The 18,270-nt window shown below is 40.1% G+C and overlaps 1 protein-coding gene and 1 pseudogene across 5 annotated transcripts in view; both read right to left on the bottom strand.

Moving 5' to 3' along the window:
* The window catches only part of Zgrf1 (zinc finger GRF-type containing 1), a 71,593-nt gene that overhangs the window by 5,224 nt on the left and 48,099 nt on the right, over nt 1–18,270 (bottom strand). For 3 of the 4 annotated variants that reach the window (XM_031375441.1, XM_031375442.1, XM_031375443.1), the window contains 5 exons: nt 17,027–17,286; nt 14,969–15,128; nt 9,751–9,976; nt 3,967–4,094; nt 1,913–2,036 (listed from right to left, as the gene is read on the bottom strand). In XM_031375441.1, coding sequence (XP_031231301.1) covers nt 1,913–2,036; nt 3,967–4,094; nt 9,751–9,976; nt 14,969–15,128; nt 17,027–17,286 — 898 coding nt within the window. Of the gene's footprint in view, nt 1–1,912; nt 2,037–2,105; nt 2,413–3,966; nt 4,095–9,750; nt 9,977–14,968; nt 15,129–17,026; nt 17,287–18,270 lie in introns of those variants that run through there. The other variant, XM_031375444.1, reaches the window with a different exon arrangement.
* Nucleotides 5,841–6,533, bottom strand: LOC116093759 (annotated as a pseudogene). The gene has a single exon (XR_004119829.1). The product of XR_004119829.1 is annotated as a 60S ribosomal protein L9 pseudogene (transcript).

Raw genomic sequence — 18,270 nt, 5'->3', positions numbered from 1 at the left:
ACAGGAAGTAACAATTACTTTTTCTTAATATTTTAATATGAAAATTAATATTACCAATATATCCTAATCGATTGAAATCCAAAAATATCAGGAATTAGAAATTTATTGACTGTCATCCAATGGTCTCTCTAATTTGGTAACTGGAGAAACAGGTCCAATATTATACAATCCATATATACTTTCAGCTTGTTTCTTCATGACAATGTCTTGCTGCGTACAACATAATAGTCTTGAGATCTTGCTTCTCCTATCTCAGTCTTTCTATTAGTAGTATTGTTTATTTCATGTTTTTACACTATACTATGGTTTTCAGAACAGCTTACATATTTTAAAAGTATTTATATACCCAAAAGAAATGTAGACAATTAAATTGGGAGGGGGTTTGTGAGAGATCAATGAAGGATAAGATTGAATGCTTTGCTTGTTGTTTGCGACTCTTATATCAAGTTACCACAGTAAGAGCCAAGATTTTAAGCTCTACTAAATATAAAACAAACAAAAACACTTTATATATTTATATTCATTTAAGAAAATATTAGTAGTGATGTATTATTTTGAAATATATAGTAATACGTTTGGAGTTATTTAAAATTTATATTGAGAAAAATGTATGTATTTTCAGTATTGCCATAGACAAGCATCTACATAAGACTGTTAAATTGTTGTTTTATATCAAATAAGTTTTATAATACTCATTTTTATTGTTATAATATTTTATAAATTTTAAAGAATATGACAAAAAAAGATATTGTAGGTATTGAAGGGAAGGTCTCTGGGAAGAGTTGGGGTACAAAAGGAAAACAAGAATGTGATTTAATTCTATTTACTTAAAATATGTTTTTAAATGTTAACAAATTCAGATAAATTGAAATCATGTAACTTTTCTCATAATGCAATAAAACTTAAAAACAAAACAAAACAAAAAAAAAGAAAATGAAATTCGGGGCTGGAGAGATGGCTCATGGGTTAAGAGCACTGGCTGCTCTTCTGGAGGTTCTGAGTTCAATTCCCAGGAACCACATGGTAGCTCACAACCATCTTTAATGGGATCTGATGCCCTCTTCTGGTGTGTCTGAAGACAGCTACACTGTACTCATATAAATAAAATAAAGAAATCTTTAAAAAAAGACTAAGTACCTCATCCTAATACAGGGTTTACCCTTTAAAAAAAGAAAAATAAATGAAATTATGTAATTTTATATGAAAATGGATGGGACTGGAAATCAGAATGGCAGTGAAATAATCCTAGACTCAGAAAACCAAATACTGTACTTTTTCTCTCACATATGGAACTTATATTTAAATGTAGATGTACTTGCACATACACATGGACACACACACACACACACACACACACATGCCCACAGAGGACATGAAGGTAGAGACTCTCTGAAGGGAGCAGAGGGGGATCAAGAGACTGATGAATACATATGTCAGGAAGGCAGAAGGCAGATCCTATGAAGAAAGCAGACCAACAAGAGAGGGAGAAGAGGGAAAGGTAAGCAATATAAACAAAACAGAATGACATGTATGCATGAATAGAACCGTCACACTGAAACTATTTTTTTGCATGTTAACAAAAATAAATAAATATTATAGAAAAAAATCTTTTGGGAAGAAAAACCCTTAGAATGATGTAGCAGTTGCTGGGTACCATGACTGTATGAAATGCCACTTCACTGTTCACCTTAAGTTGAACACTCATGGATAATAGAAGTGATGTACACAGAGAAATAGTGCCATTTTTAAAGGCATATTAGGACAAAGAGATTCTACTTGTCTTTAAGAAGCGTTCTTTGTAAAGAACTCCAATTATAAACTACTTATGAACAAGGATAAGGTACCATCTCTTCATCCTTTACCCAACCACACAATATACAATCAGTGGTAACTCGTATTTAGAAGTACATGCCATTAAGCAAAGTCGATCAAAAAGAGTTTGTTCCAGTCCATTTTCATGAGCTGCATCAGAACCCTGAATTGTAGGAGGCAGCTGTTTGGGGTCTCCAACAAGAATTAGCTTTTCACACTCAAACCTAAAAAGAAACAATTCAGAAAATTAATCTAAGCAAAGAGAAAAGACATACAGATATCATTCATTGTACTTCCCAAAATGTATTTCTTTGAATGCAAAGGCAGGAGAAGTCCTAAGACCTAGCCAGGCTCAGTGGTGCTAACTAGCTGAAGGCTTTGAAATGTTACCTCAGAGTGTCTTTGGGTTAGGACGATGGCTCAGTGGTTAAAGTGCCTTCAAGAGCTGAGCTCAGATCCCTCACACTCACAGAAAGCCAGGCACAGTGGCAGCAGCACAAACCCATAATGCTAGTGCCAGGAGCTTAGGGTAGGAGGACTCCAGGGACTCGCTGGTCAGCTTACTGAAACAGTGAGCTCTGGATTCAGAGAGAGACCTGCCTGAAAAAATAAGGCGAAGACTAGAAAGATGGCTTTGTGGTTAAGAACACTTGTTCCTGCAGAAGACCCAGGTTCAAATGCCAGCACCCACAGGGCAACTCACAATGGTCTATAACTGCACTTCAACTCTAGGATGATATGATACACAGACATGACAAAATACTCAGACACAGAAAATAAAATAAATAAACAAAATTTTAAAATAACAAAAGAAAGAAAAGAATGTGAAGAGACCGGAAGGATTGCACTAGCTGTTTCCCTCTGTCCTGCACATGCACACACAACTCTCAGCACACGTGAGTGAGCACCGGCACACACATGCCCATGTGGACACACACACACTTTCACTTAACTTACAGTTTTCCATATAAAATATATCAGGCATCCCTTGCCTATGTGTAAAGTCAGTGTCTTGCAGAACACATTTGAAAAACAGTGATCTTAAGACCCCAGAAACTCTGAAGCTGTCTTGGAATTTCTTGGCTTAAACTCTGTTTTAAGGCTGAGATAAACAAGGCCTTCAAGATGAACTGCCTTTCTAAACAGGAATAAGGCAGTGTGGGAAGTCCTAGTTTCACAGACAAACCTATCTCCAAATCTCAACTCTATCTATCATGCCTGTGGCTCTCCCGCTTCTCACTCTTCTCAGTATCCTGGGGGTAGTAACTCTGTGCACAGCTGCTCTAAGAATCCAATGAAGGCCACAATGTGTTCAGGATACAGCAGAACTGCATTACCCCCTGTACTCCGCCCAGCACCTCAGTGCTCCTCCAAACCTGACTACTGGGAAGTGCCCAAGTCATCCGACTGCCCAGTATTATTTCAGTGAAAGCTAAAACCTCATGCCCAGGGTCCCAGTGAAAGCTAAAACCTCATGCCCAGGATCCCGGCAAACCCTGGCAGCTGGCGCCTATGGACTCATCAGCTGCCCATGAGCAAGGTCTCCTGAGTCTCACTGTGGTGGACTCTTCCTTAAGACATGCTTTATTTTACTTTCCATGGTACTGGGAATTAGACTCAGGTAACACACATTAGACATGCTTTATCCATTGAACTATATCTCAGTATATCTCAGCCCCCACAGATGCTTTAAAAGCCCGATTTTCTAATGGCTATTACAGCTTAGGTTTCCCTCAAGTTTCTGGGGACAAATCTTCATTTTCAACTTGATTTTCAACATATTTTCTCATAAAAAATATCTTCAGAAGCTAAATTATTCAAATCATATAAAAGAAAGGACACCGAACACCACTGCCCAGTGGAGTAGAAATCACTAATCTAGCTGACAAGTAAGGGAAGTGCTCTAATGGTTTATATACAAACCACCAGGAGTGCTCTTACAGTTTTAAAGACTGCAGGTAAGTCCAATGGCTAAACTATAAAATCACAAAATCTTGATACATTTACTTCAAAAAGTTTCTCTCTATTATTTACAAAACATGTTAGTAACTGAATTGCTAAAAACTCTGACAAGTGTTTGTGGAGAGTCTGAACTCAGGAAATGTCTGAAATAATTGACTCGTGTGTACTTTTGGGAAGAGTCTTTCAGGTTACCTTGCAATAGGAAGAAGTGAGGCTGGCTCTGTCATTTGACTGCACTCATCCAGCACAACCACAGGGAACTTAAGGTCATTCATACACGGGAATGGGCAGGCTGCACAGGTAATGCCAACGACTCGAACCTTCATTAGAAAGAAAAAGAGGTTTTGAGACAATATCTCAGTATGTCGCCCATGCTTAGCCTCAACCTCCCTCCTGAGTGTGGAGATTATAGTTGAGTCACCTTGCCCAGGCAAACAGAAATATCCCTAACCAATGGCTACTAAAAGAAAACTAGGAATTAATGGAGAACTTGAAGCCAAAGTCAGAAGACAAAGCGAATGTGTCTTGGCTCCTGCTACTCCTAAGTGGACGGTCAGCTTACTGCTACACTCCATCACTCCCACGTATAAGCACATGCTGCGGCGCAGAAGCTGCTTTCTGAGGTCACTGGCAAGACATTTTCACTGTGGCGTTACAGCACAAGGACATAGTAAGGCATGCGTGGTCAGGAAGCTTCAAGGATGACATGTGTCCCTTTATCTTCTAGGTGAGCCTGAATGGATGGAACACATTAACTCTGACCTAAGTTCCCCACGAAGAATAGAGAACATGCTAAGAAGCCATCCTTGGCTTAACCCCCACTGTGGCTCTGTGATTGCTTAAAAAGGCACCTGTCTAAAGCAGGGCATGCCTGCAACTCCAGGACTCGGGGGCTTGAGGCAAGAGGATCAGGAATTCCAGGGCAATGTGAACTACAGAGTTAGTCCTTAACTCAAAGAAAATAGAACTTCAAATGTACTTTTACCCTTCAGTGTATCTGAATTATACAAACCTTAAGTAATATATTAAAATACCACTGTGTTCAAGGCAGAAAGCTTGAAAGGCTAATGTTTAATTATTATATAAATATATACAATAGAAAAGTCTATGAATTTAAAGCTTAGGTATGGTTACTGGTATCTGTGAGCTATACACATACACCATATGAATGGTATATTTACATACATCCATGTCCCTGCAGCATAATGACACCTGATGGTAAGCAGTCCATATAAACATGCTCTCTCTTTTTTAAAAATTATTTCTTTTTAAGGCTAGAGAGATGGGTGAGCAGTTAAGAGCCCTGACTGTTTGCTCTTCTAGAGAGTCTGAGTTCAATCCCAACACCCACATGGTGGCTCACAACCATCTGTAACTGTAGTCTCATGGGATTCTATGTGCTCTTCTGGTGTCCAGAAATACACACAGACAAAACATCCATATACATGAAATATATAAATAAATCTTTACATTTTTCTTTCTTTTTAAAATATAATTACAATATTAACCCTTCCTATTCCTCCCTCCAAGCCTGACATCTACCCATCCTTGCTCTCTTTCAACTTCACAGCATTCTTTTTCATTCACTGTTGTTGTTGTTGTTGTTGTTGTTGGTGGTGGTGGTGGTGGTGGTAGTATGTTTGTGTGTGTATATTCTTAAATACATAAGTACAACCTGCTTAGTACATATAATGTTACATATATATATGTTTTCAGAGTGTTCAATACGGATGATTGAAAAATGATTTTTTTTTCAATAAGCCCAAATGACAAAACTAGGACTCTTAAGCTTCACCCCACAGAGCCTAAGAAAATGATAAGCATTATTTTCTGAACATTCACCACATACGATGGCTCTGTATCAGTTAGGATTCCACTCTTTTTTTTTTTTGGTATTTTCGAGACAGGGTTTCTCTGTGTAGCCCTGGCTGTCCTGGAAGTCACTCTGTAGACCAGGCTGGCCTCGAACTCAGAAATCCACCTGCCTCTGTTTCCCAAGCACTGGGCTTAAAGGTGTGTGCCACCACTGCCCGGCAGGCTTCTATTCTTTTATTTATTTATTTATTTTAATATATAAATCTTTTATTCCCCCAAGCGTCCAAGTTGTCCTTGTGATCAGGACCTTGTTTCTGGAGCTGGGAAACTGAGGCCTCACTCGTCAGCTGCTGCACGGTTCCCTTCGCAGACACACAGATGCCATCCAAAAACTTTCTGATAGCCTTGTTTTTAACTGTTGTGGCTTGCTGAATCAGAGCAGCAGAATTTGATACAAGTTCAATATCATTTCCTTCAAGGATTAATTCATCCTTCTGGGCTTGAGAGACAGAACAAGCAACACCTGTCCTCATCTGAACTCTGCGGATGTATTTCTCACCCAAGAAATTTCGGATTTCAACCAAAGACCCATTTTCCTGAATAACGACGTTGATAGGGAAGTGAGCGTACACAGACCTCATCTTGTAACGGAAGCCCAGTGTGACACCCTTGATCATGTTCTGAACATGACTGCAGATGGTTCTGACAGTGGCCAGTTCCTTTCTGTTACCCCACCATTTGTCAACCCGGAGCCTTTTCTTTTTCTTTCCAAGGAGACTCAGCTCTACATTGATGTGATTGAAGTCCCTCCGCAGAATTCCCCTGGGGCCCTTCACAATGACGGTGCGCCCCTTCAGAGTGATGTCGACATTTTCTGGAATGTCGACTGTCTGATTGCTGAGAATGGTCTTCATTCTCGCAGTAGATGGGGCAAAGAAGGAACGCCTTTCCTTCTATTCTTTTATTAACTTGATCACCTGAGTTCATTCAGGACCAACATGGAGGAAGGAGAAAGCCTCTGCAAGTTGTCTTCTGACCTCTATACATACATACATACATACAGACAGACAGACAGACAGACGCACGCACGCACGCACGCACGCACGCACGCACACGCATGCATACATGCCTTAAAAAAAAAAATAAAGACCAGATGTGCTGGCAGGCCTTTAATCCCACCACAGAGGCATAAGCAGGTGAATCTCTGTGAATGTGAGGCCAACCTAGTCTAGACAGCAAGTTCCCAGGCTACATAGAGAAAGCCTGTCTCAAAACTACAAACAACAAAAGAAAAAAGTGTAACTTTAAAAGAGAGATCTGGGAGCTGGAGAGATGGCTCAACAGTTTGGGCACTGCAGTTTCTCCAGAGACCTGAGTTTAATTCCCAGCCCCAACACTGGAAAGATAACACCCTCCTGTACCTCCAGCTCCAAGGGATCACCACTCCTGTTTTCTGCAAGTATCCACATGTCTACAGTCACTACCCACACATATAAACTAAAAAAGAAAACTGTTTTAACCGAAAGCCCAGTGAGTAAGCATTTAGTTCTTTAAAAGTATTTGATCCTTGTGGTTTATATATGTCATAGCATTTATTATTTTATTTCTGGAAACTATATCTGATAAAAGCAATTTTAGAAGAAAAAGCTTAAATTTATAAATCGATAAGCTTTTTTTTTTAAAAAATTCAAGGATGAAGTTTTTCCATTAAAGAATTACATGAGTTCTAGCTTTTTGTTGTTGTTTGAGACAGGATTTCTCTATATAGCTTGACTGTACTAGATTTAGTCTGTAGACCAGGCTGGGCTTGAAATCAGAGACTCACTACACTACCTCCCATGTACAGGGATTAAAGGAATGTGTTAACATGACCAACCATTTTTACCTTTTAATTCATTATTATACTGCTGAGAGTCAAACAGTAGAAACATTTCATTATTTACTGACTAGGAAGGAGTAACTATAAAACATTTTTAAAAAGTTCATTGTAAAGTCTGGGCACTGAGGAGTGTCAGGTCTGTCTGTTGTCTGAACTGGACATTTGTCAGTGCATATTTTAAAAGTTTTCTCCTGTTAATATAGTTTCATTTGTGAATAAATAATGATCATTGCAACTAGGTTCTCATTAAAAATATTGTCAAAAATATTAGCAGCTATTTTTTTTTTTTTTGAGACAGGGTTTCTCTGTGTAGCCCTGGCTGTCCTGGAAGTCACTCTGTAGACCAGGCTGGCCTCGAATTCAGAAATCCACCTGCCTCTGCCTCCCAAGTGCTGGAATTAAAAGCATGCGCCACCACTGCCTGGCTTAGCAGCTATTCTTATATATTATTATTATAGCAGGTTGAGTAGTTTACATAAATAGCAATTGGTATTCATTGAGAATAATCAAACTGAACACTTAGTTGAGGAGATGCAGCACAGAGTAAGTTTTACAACTCTGATCCGAGAAAGCTAGTCCCAAGGACTCTGAGGACTTCTAGCTGAATGTTTTTAACCTATGCCATTCAACCCAGCACCACGGAGGCAGAGACAGGTGATCTCTGTGAGTTCCAGGTCAGCCAGGGCTGCACTATAAGACTCCATAACAAAACAGAAACAGTATTCTGGGGACTCCTAGAATGTAAATCTATCACATACTACTCATTAGTTCTTGCTTTTCTTTCCCTGTAAGGTTTTTAAGACATATCCACCCACCCCATGTGCAGTGTGATTTTGCAGTGATTTTCCACCAGAGAGGCAGGTGGAAGATGTCTCCTTGCCTCACGGATGTGGGCTTGGCCACATGCCTGATGAGTTCAAGCAAGTAGAATATTAGGGGACAGAGCATGAACAGAAGCTTTAAAGGTCTAGCCTGCCCTCCTGCATACAGGGATTTTGAATATGCTGTGGGAAGGACTCTTGAGGGCAGGACTGGCTCACAGTCTAAGCTGAGACACGCAGCTGCGGACCAGCAGGCACAAGCTGCCCTGAGATTTTGTAGGTCAGTAATCTCATTTCAGCAACAGTTGACCAAGACAAGGTGTCACACTCTTTTCTTTCTTCACAACTTTTCTGTTCCTTGGGCACCACTTTCATAAGATAAAGCTTCTGCATTGTCCCCTTCACCAAGGGGACAGTACTTCTGTTATAGTTTGGGCACCTGGCACCCGGTGTCGGGAGGGAGTGGAGTGCTACCTGGATTCTTAGGCACAGACAGACCCTGACAACCCTAGCTTTCTAAGACAGCATCAACGACAAATTTTCACTCTAATATTTTACCCAGAATAAAAACTTTTTTCTTTCTTTCTCCTAGAATACAAGTAATTTTACGGGTTTTACCAAGAATCTATTCAAAGCTCCCCAATCTCTTCTTCAAGTGTCAATGTAAAGGCAGAAGAAAGAATGCTGCAGGCATGATAATAAGATGTGTTCATCACTGGGGAGACAGTCAAAGGAATGACCATGGTGAACAATGCCTTGGGAATGGTGAGAGAGGCTCCAGGAGAAAGGGAGAGGGTCTTTACCACAGGTGCAGTTTGTTCCCAGAACTGTTCTTAGATGTGTTTCATGCCTCCTGTGACATTTACATTCAATTTATAAGACATGCTTACTATTGTTGAATGTCAGAACACAGCAATAGAACTCAATCTAGTCAGTGTATCCTATATCTAAATATGGCCTCTGTCTTGCTTTCATGTTTTCCTACATAGAATCTATAGTTCATTTCAGGCAGTTGTGTTTCAATTTGTCTGTGCTAAGACAGTTCTGGAAAAGGGCTGCTCTGTTAATTTTAGTATGTGCTTACAGGTATTTATTTACATGCTTTTCTAATTATGCTTTTCAGAACTCAACAGCCTTCCTTGGATCACTGCTTCCTTTGTTACATTCGTATATGAAGGTATACTGAAACTGAGGTAAGGCTGTCTACGGCCTCAGACGCTAGGCCCACCCATCCTCTCAGGTCCTCAGATCCTAGGTCCAGCAGACAAGACCTGCACAGGTTGATGGAAACTGACAGTCACATCTTGGAAAATGTTTGTAGCAAATGTAACATGCAGTGGGTAGAGTTGGCAAGGATGCACAGAGCACACAACCTGTTGAGTGGAAGAACCATCACCACAGCTAAAGAGCATCTGAGCACAACATACTCATCGGGAAGAACCTGATGCAATTTCACCTCACCTGCTTCAGCATGACTCTATTGGTCCCCAGCTTATGCTGCTCGATACTTTTTCTGACATAAACTCTTTCTACAGGAGTCAGTTCTTCTTTCATCAGTGCGTGGAGTTCCTTCAATTGTTCACTTTCATTGTCTGAGCCAGCATGCAAGCTGTAAGGTAAAACTGGCTTGGCAATCTTCCTAACACTTCCAACTCTGATAAACTTTTCAAATCCAAGACTGAGAAGCCTTAAAGAAAACAAGACAAAACAGACTCTCCTTACTTACAGAGTATAAACACAGTTTCATGTATGATTGATATTCCTGTAAGTTTTCCTTTAAGAGACAGTGTGCCAGTCTATAGCCCAGACTTTCTTAAACTCCCAATGCTCTTGCTTCAGTCTACTAAGTGCTGGACATACAGACATGCACAAACATGTTCAGGTATATTATTATCATAATTATTTTTGATTAGGGCTGTATTTTAGAATCACATGATTCAATATGAATTTAGGCTCAAAGTAAAAGCAATGTAGTTCTGTTTCCTGTGAGTGGGTGGATCATCTGCCTCATGCTTCTGCCACCATGGCTTCCCTAGCATGAGACCTTGTACTGTGGATGTGAACTATGATAAACATTTCCCACCTTAAGTTATTTTGCCAGGTTAAGAGAGAAGTAACCAATGGACTTCAATTTAGAGAAAAGTGAGCTACTTCTCCATCGGAAATAGCTAGTGCTCATTTTTCAATGCAAGTTTGTTAAATCAATAACATGGTAGGGGAAGTATTCTCAGACCACTGATACTAGAGGGGACTGGTTATTATATGTATCCATACTTTTTTTCCCCTAACCCTACCCCTGTCTCAAAAAACAAAACAAAAAACAAAAAGTCTTATTGTGAGCATCACAGTAGACATTGTTTGCTCCAATGCACAAGAATGTTATTCTGCTGGGCGGTGGTGGAGCACGCCTTTAATCCCAGCACTTGGGAGGCAGAGGCAGGCGGATTTCTGAGTTCAAGGCCAGCCTGGTCTACAGAGTGAGTTCCAGGACAGCCAGGGCTATACAGAGAAATCCTGTCTCAAAACAAAACAAAACAAAACAGAATGTTATTCCATTCTGAAGAAATGGAAGGATCCAGCCTATTTGCTGTTGAGGCATCTATCTTACTTACAGATTGGTATTTCTCTGGTCCTTTGTAGAGATTCAAGCATTAAACAGCCTTCTAAAATAGCTGTGAGTATAATCTAGTGGTAGAACACTCATTTAGCATGCACAAAACTGCAGGTTCAATCCCTAACACTGCACACACACACACACACACACACATGCATGTATGCACACATTTGTTCCAGGACATTTGATCATACTGTGAACCCTAAGATTGTGTATTTATTGAAAATACCTGTTTCTAGTTGTGGTGTGACTCAGCCCTTAGCACACACCTTTAATTCCAAACAATGAAGGTAAAGTTAGTTTGTAGAAGGAAGCACTCATATTTGAAAGTGATCTCTTACCACTTTCCTCACAAAGTGACAAAAATCAGAGAAAGATTTGACATAATAAAATATGCCCAATTCTCATGAGAATAGAGAAAAGGGAAGCTACTTAAGGAGATAGAGAGACCGACAGAGAGAGAGGGAGAGGGGGAGGGAGAGGGAGAGGGGAGGAAGCAGCTTTACCAGGACAGGTGTACAGAGACAGGTTGCAGAGAAAGAACAAGCTAGACACAGGCCAAGATAAAATGAGCCAGAGAATGAGGAGCCAGAGGATTAGGACAGATTGCCAAAGTTAGTTTTAGGCCAAGCAGAGCAAAAAGCCAGAGGCCAAGAGAGAAGCAAGATTGAATCAGTCAGCTTGGAGAGGAATTTGAACTAGAACAGCTGAATTGATCCAGCCAGTCAGAGTTCAGAAAGAATACGAAAAGATGAGCTTATTTCAGTTTCAAAGGCTGAAAACATTCTAGTCTAGATAAGATTGTGTGAAGGCTAAAAGCTTCCATGACTAGGCCTCAGTTAGCAGACTGATACAATAAGCCTCGGAGATGACGGTTACTACAGGAAAATAAAAAGTACTTTTACAACACACACACACACACACATACACACACACACACACACACACACATACACACACACACACACACACACACACAGGAGGGGGAGGCAGAGTCCCTATAGTTCCTAAGTGGTTTTAGTATCTATCCAATATTTACCTACCCTTTTCAGTCTAGCCTTTCAACACATGTTTTCTAGCAGTCTCATGTAAGTTTTCAGCTCAGGCTAAATAATCTAAGTCCATTCTTTCTATTAAGTCCCAGGTAATTCCTCATTATCTTGGATAAAAAATAAATGCTCCTTAGTCACTCTTAGACTTCTGATGAGTGAACAACAGCAAAATTTTTCCAATAATTTTACAAAATGTAACATGAAGTTTAAAAATGTTTCTAAATTTTACCCTAGCTTAAAACATTTTCCTAAGCTTGAAAACTGGCTTAGCAGGTAATAGAGCTTGCTACATAAGCCTGACAACCTGAGTTTGATCCACAGAACCAATGGAGGAAGGATAGAACCAACTTCTCAACATTGTTCTCACACCTCCATGCATGCACTGTGGAATAGGTGTGCTCACAGTCTGTCTGTCTTTCTCTATCCTTCTCTGTGTATGTTTTTGTCTTTCTCACACACAGTATTTAAAAAGCTATTTTAAAAGTAAATTTTCAAAGATAGATATACTTATGCCTAAAATTTATATTCATAAATATTATTTACACTGATAAAATTTTGGAATGTACTGATTAAAATCACTTGGATAATACATAAGCAAATCACTGACTATAATTATAAAAGTCACTGTGCATTGTGCCTCACACCTTTAATCCCTGCACTTAGGAGGCAAAAATAAGTCAGTCTCTTCATTCAAAGCCAGCCTATTCTACAAAGTAAGTTCCAGGAAACCCAGGAGTAAGAATGTGTGTGTGTGTGTGTGTGTGTGTGTGCGCGCGCATGTGCATGATACATGTCAGGTCAGTGGACTGAGCTACATCTCCAGTCCAAAATAATCTTTAAGTTAAAAAAAAATTAGATATAAGCTGGGTATGATGGTATAAGGCTGACCTCCTAGGCCTTAGCAGGTAGAGGCAGGAGGGTCATCCTTGCTTACACAGTTGGTTAACTCTGAAGGACATGACACTCTGCCACAAGAAAAAAAGCAAACAAATTTTTTTAATTAAAATTTTCTTTTAAAAAGCAAGCAATGAAACAGCATATAATGTTGTGTTATTGAATTCCATGTTTAGAAAACAAATGTACATGAAAATAAATCCATGAAGAAATATAAAATACATAATATACATATTTACTTCAAAGTATTTCAGCCTTATTTTAATTAGATATATGTATGCATCTGTATGTGAATAAGTGCAGGCACATGGAGGCCAGAGATGTTGGGTTCCCTGAAGCTGGGCTCCTGACATAGGTGCTAAGAAACAAGCATCAGCTCTCTGGAATAACTGTACCTGTTCTTAACTGCTAATCCATCTCTCTAGCGCAAATATTTTCTAGCATCAACATTAATTTGATGAAAAGGGTTAATTTTGATGTCTGGGGAAATGGCTCAGCAGATTAAAGGCCCTTGCCAGGAAAGCAGGGAAGCCTGAAGTCTATCTCTGAAGCATATGTGAGGTAGTGGAAGAAAGCCGACATCATGGTATGTCTCTTACTGCTAGATAGGTGATACAGCATGGGTGCCTAACATACATCATGCTTATACACAAAATAACAAGACTGCAGCTTACAGAGACCCATCTCCCTCTGTCTCCTAGGTATTGGGATTAAAGTCTTGTATATTAGACTTGGCAAATAAAATTTTTTAAAGATTTTTTTAAAAAATTTCTTTTTATTTTATGTATGAGTGTTTTACTTGAAAGTACGTATGTGTTCCAAGGATGTATCTGGTTCCCAAAAAAGCCAGGAGAGACCAGATCCTATCCTGGAACTGGAGCAAGCACCCGAAGTTGTCCTCTGACCTCCACATGTACGCTGTGGCACGCATGCACATGCATGCACACATACACAGAGAGATTAAACAAAAAGCAAGATTCATAAATAATCATGGATTTTTAAAGATATAGCTGTTGCGTATGTGGAAATTCAGATAAATACTGAATTATTGGTAAGTATTCTGTATTTCCTTGGCATTTAGAAACTATACTTACTTACTGTGTGTGTGTGTGTGTGTGTGCCGTGCCAATTTGGGCACACGTGAGCATCCAAAGGCTTGGCAGCCAATGCCTTTACCTGTTCATCCATGTCAGCAGTTCTTATTTGCAATTAAAAAAAAAAAACAACCTAGACAATCTAGACAAAAACTACTATAGTCATACAGTCACCTATAATCTATCACTATGAGGGACAGAGGCTAGATCCAGGATCAGAGAGAAACTGTGTCTCAGAGTAATAGGCATATTGATAACATAGGACATGATATTCTTCTCTGATCCTACACATGTAAAGGTGTGCACTTCCACCATGCACATATACATACACAGAGTAAATTAAAAATTTTTTGTACTTACTTAGAGTATATTGCTATTGTGTTCTTTGTATCCCTCTTATTAAAATAAAGACATAACTTTCATTGTCTGCTATGTGAATGTGCTTACACAGGTGCATAAGCAAGAGAATGACATACAATGGCCATTCTGAGTGGCCACTTCTGGGGCAAACCAGTTTAGCCTATTTCTATGATAATAAATTCAGTCCTGAGAAGAAACAGCATAAGGCCCATGGTGCGTGAGTCCTCAGCAGAGCGTCCTAGCTGATGCCTGCAGTGCAGTGCCTCAGCTGTAAAGCCACGGAGCAATGAAGCTGGAACTTACTACTTTCAATAACAAGCAGCGGGCAAGCCTCCTTGTAGTTCCAGAGGAAGGCAGTACCCCATCAGTCAAAGACACAACCCCAAGAAATGCCTTTCAAAGGAATGCTCAGGGCTCACAACAGACTTCCCTGCCCCGCAGCAACACACTGCCAACCCTACATGTTCTTGGCCAAACTTGAATTTTATAGAGTTATTCCATCTTTATCCAAACTGTCGGATAAATGAGCAATCACTAGTTAAGAAGTTAGACTATTACTACATCATAGCTCTTGGGTCAGAAGCGACAGCCTTGCACTGTCATCAGGCAGCAAGTGTATGTACAGACACTGGACACAGTTACTTATGTCCACTTGTCATACTTACCCAAGAAGCACTCTGTCAACAGCTACGTTAGTGGAGGAGGAAATGAGGACTTTCCACGGCCTTGCATTGCCAACTGTTCCAGAGTCACACTTTTCAAACAGCTCTACCAAAAACAGAATCACCACAGCCAGCAAATAGCTTTTGCCTGCTCCAAAAACACCTAAGACATCATAAAAACTTTTATAAATGTACAAGCGTATTTTCTCTCACCCACCTTCAGTTAATTAGTTAATATATTCAAAAGTCAGAGTGTCCATCCACTCTGTGAAACACAAGAGAATAAACAGACAAAGCTAGAGTCAACAGGATAAATCATAGGTAAAGAGATAATGATAGCAGGTAACATTGTTAGGAAAGCAGTGGAGGAAGACTACTCATTGTGGCCTTGTTGGATGGAAAGGCTTTCTGTTAAAAAAAAAAAATAGCAAGCTGGGTGGTGTGGCGCACACCTTTAATCTCAGCACTTGGGAGGCAGAAGCAGGCAGATTTCTGAGTTCGAGGCCAGCCTGGTCTACAGAGTGAGTTCCAGGACAGCCAGGACTATACAGAGAGACCCTGTCTTGAAACCTCCCCCACAAAAAAACCCAACAAAACCAAACAATCCCCTACACGTATGAAGCAGATGTGCAGCCTGGTCTGCATGTGGGTCCCCAGCATTTGCAGCAGGGCTGTCTCTGACTCGGACTCTGTTGCTGCCTTTGCATTCCTTTTCCCCTAGCGGGGCTGCCCTGCCTGGCCTCAGTGGGCAGATGATGATGTACTTAGCCCTGATTCAACTCAATATGCCAGGGCAGATGGAGTGGGGACAGTGGAAGAAGGGAAAAGAAAGGAAGGGAGGTGAGAGGGTGGGACTGGGAGGGCAGAAAGGTGGAGGGGTTTGGTTTTTTTTTTTAAATATTTATTATATATACGTATACTATAGCTGTCTTCAGACACATCAGAAGAGGGCATCAGATCTCATTATAAATGTTTGTGAGCCACCATGTGGTTGCTGGGATTTGAACTCATGACCTTGGGAAGAGCAGTCAGTGATCTTAACCACTGAGCCATCTCTCCAGTGAGGTGGAGGGTTTTGATGGGGGGGGGGGAAGGAGGGAGAGAGAAAAAGAAGGAGAGAAGAAGGTAGAAAAAAGAGAGAAAGAGAGGAGGAAGGAGAGAGGGAGGGGAAGAGGGAGGAAGGGAGGGAGGAAGGGAGGAAAAGAAAGAGAGAGAGAAAGAGAGAGAGAGAAAAAGAGAGAGAGAGAACAGAACTAAGCCTCCCAGACTCACATACCCAACAGTCTAGAGAAAGTTAGCTAAGCATTTTGAAAGCACTTTCAGAAATTCCCACAGCAAGAAGGCAAGAAAGGAGGTTCAGGGGAAGGCAAAGGTGTGTGGACCTCTGGGAGTTCAAGGACAATCTGATCTACACAGTGAATTCCAGGACAGTCAGGCTTATATTGTCTCAAAAAAGGATAAATCGTACCTCTCTTATAGCTAAAAATTTTAAATTTCTCTTGAAGTTGGCAAGCAGACATACTGGATTTTATTTTATTTTATTTATTTTTATTTCTTTTTGGTTTTTGAGACAGGGTTTCTCTGTATAACCCTGGCTATCCTGGAACTCACTCTGTAGACCAGGCTGGCCTCAAACTCAGAAATCCACCTGTCTCTGCCTCCCAAGTGCTGGGATCAAAGGTGTGTGCCATCACTGCCTGGCGCCATACTGATTTTAAATACCAGGACTAACTTATCAGAGTGCATGTCTCAGAAAACAACATGGGTCTATACAAGAAAGGAGAAGGTGAGATGCAAACGTTCCTGAGGCCATGTGTGTGCACCCCCTAAATCATTTACACATCTAATCACATGAGGTGTGTGCTACTTTTAATGCTACTTTGATTTACAGAAATCAAAGCTAGGAAATAAGTCACCTACCAAGATCACACAGCTAGAAAATGATGGAGCCAGGATGTGAAAGCAGAGTTCTGATTCAGGATGCTACATCCCTACCCACTAGAAAACCACAAAAGAGCAGAATTACCTATACATGTTTACATACTCTACAACGTCTCTTACCATGAATGACTGTGATAGGCAGGGAGTGGCTGAAGGTCTCCAGTGCATCTTCACTTTCTTGGGATGCCATCATTTGAGCTATTTGAATTAGTGCTGTAGCTTGGTCCTTGTTCAGCCTGTGTATGTTAATCAACTCCCTAGCTAACTGCAAAGTTGCTCCTGCGTGGAGGAGTTCAGTTTTTGTTTTAGTGCTTATAATGGCTGGTGGGATAAAGTTTCTTTTACTGACATTTTTACTGCTAACTGTAGCAGACTGAGACCTGGTAAAAAAGAACACCAGAAACAGTTAGGACTTTTGAAATGTATGAATGGACTTATTCATGACTTAGCTTTCACTTTACAATCCTCAGGAAAAAAAAAAATTTGGAGGTAACAAATGAATAGGCTTTAATCCGGAGGGTTCAAGAGAACTAATAGTTACAAACTACCCACTATCCGCTGGCATGAGTTAAAGTAGTTTTTACACATTAATTTATATACTCTTTACACCAAAAGAATTATCCCAAATAGAGATATATAAATACTGAAATGTTCCCACAAATTCATGGTATTAATAGGTAGTAGGTTTTAGATAATTAACATAGCTGATGCTACAGACAACTTACAATAGGGAAATGGATTTTACTGTTATTTAAAGAAAAGGGTAATGCTGCAAGACAGGTATCCAAATTGGAAGGTAGGAGCTGGAAAGGTTGCTCAGTGGTAGAGAACTTGTTTAGCATGAATGGGGTTCAATGCCCAGTGCAAGAAAACACACTTTTCTCATTTTAATGTATTAAGTATAAATCCACTTCCCAGTTATTTTAATTCATTCATTGACTTAGTAAGACAGGATGTCTCATGTATATCCTTAACCTGGAACTCCCTAAGTAGCTGAAGATGAATTAGAACTCACGATTCTCCTGTCCCACCTCCGCAGTACTAAGTAAGACTACAGGAGTATATTACCACAGTTGGTTAACATGGTATTGGAGATGTAACCTAGGGCCTCGTGGATGGGACAGAATGAGCTGTAGCCTAGCCCCATTTCCCACTTTTTAAAAAAAGAGCTTTGGTGTTAAGAGAAATTGAAAAGTGAAATACAGGTAATTAGGATGAAAATAATTATCAACATCTACACTATAAAATCATTCTTTTGAATGTTAAGTATTATGCAGCATTAAGATGCGGATAAGGGGCTGGAGAGAAAGCTCATCAGGTAAAAGCACTGGTTGTACTTCCAGGGCACCCAGATTCAATTTCAG

This window comes from Mastomys coucha, unplaced genomic scaffold, assembly GCF_008632895.1.
Source record: "Mastomys coucha isolate ucsf_1 unplaced genomic scaffold, UCSF_Mcou_1 pScaffold16, whole genome shotgun sequence".
Classification (NCBI taxonomy): Eukaryota; Metazoa; Chordata; class Mammalia; order Rodentia; family Muridae; genus Mastomys; species Mastomys coucha.
The sequence above is the reverse complement of the archived record's forward strand: the minus strand, read 5'-3'. Positions and strand labels throughout refer to the sequence as shown.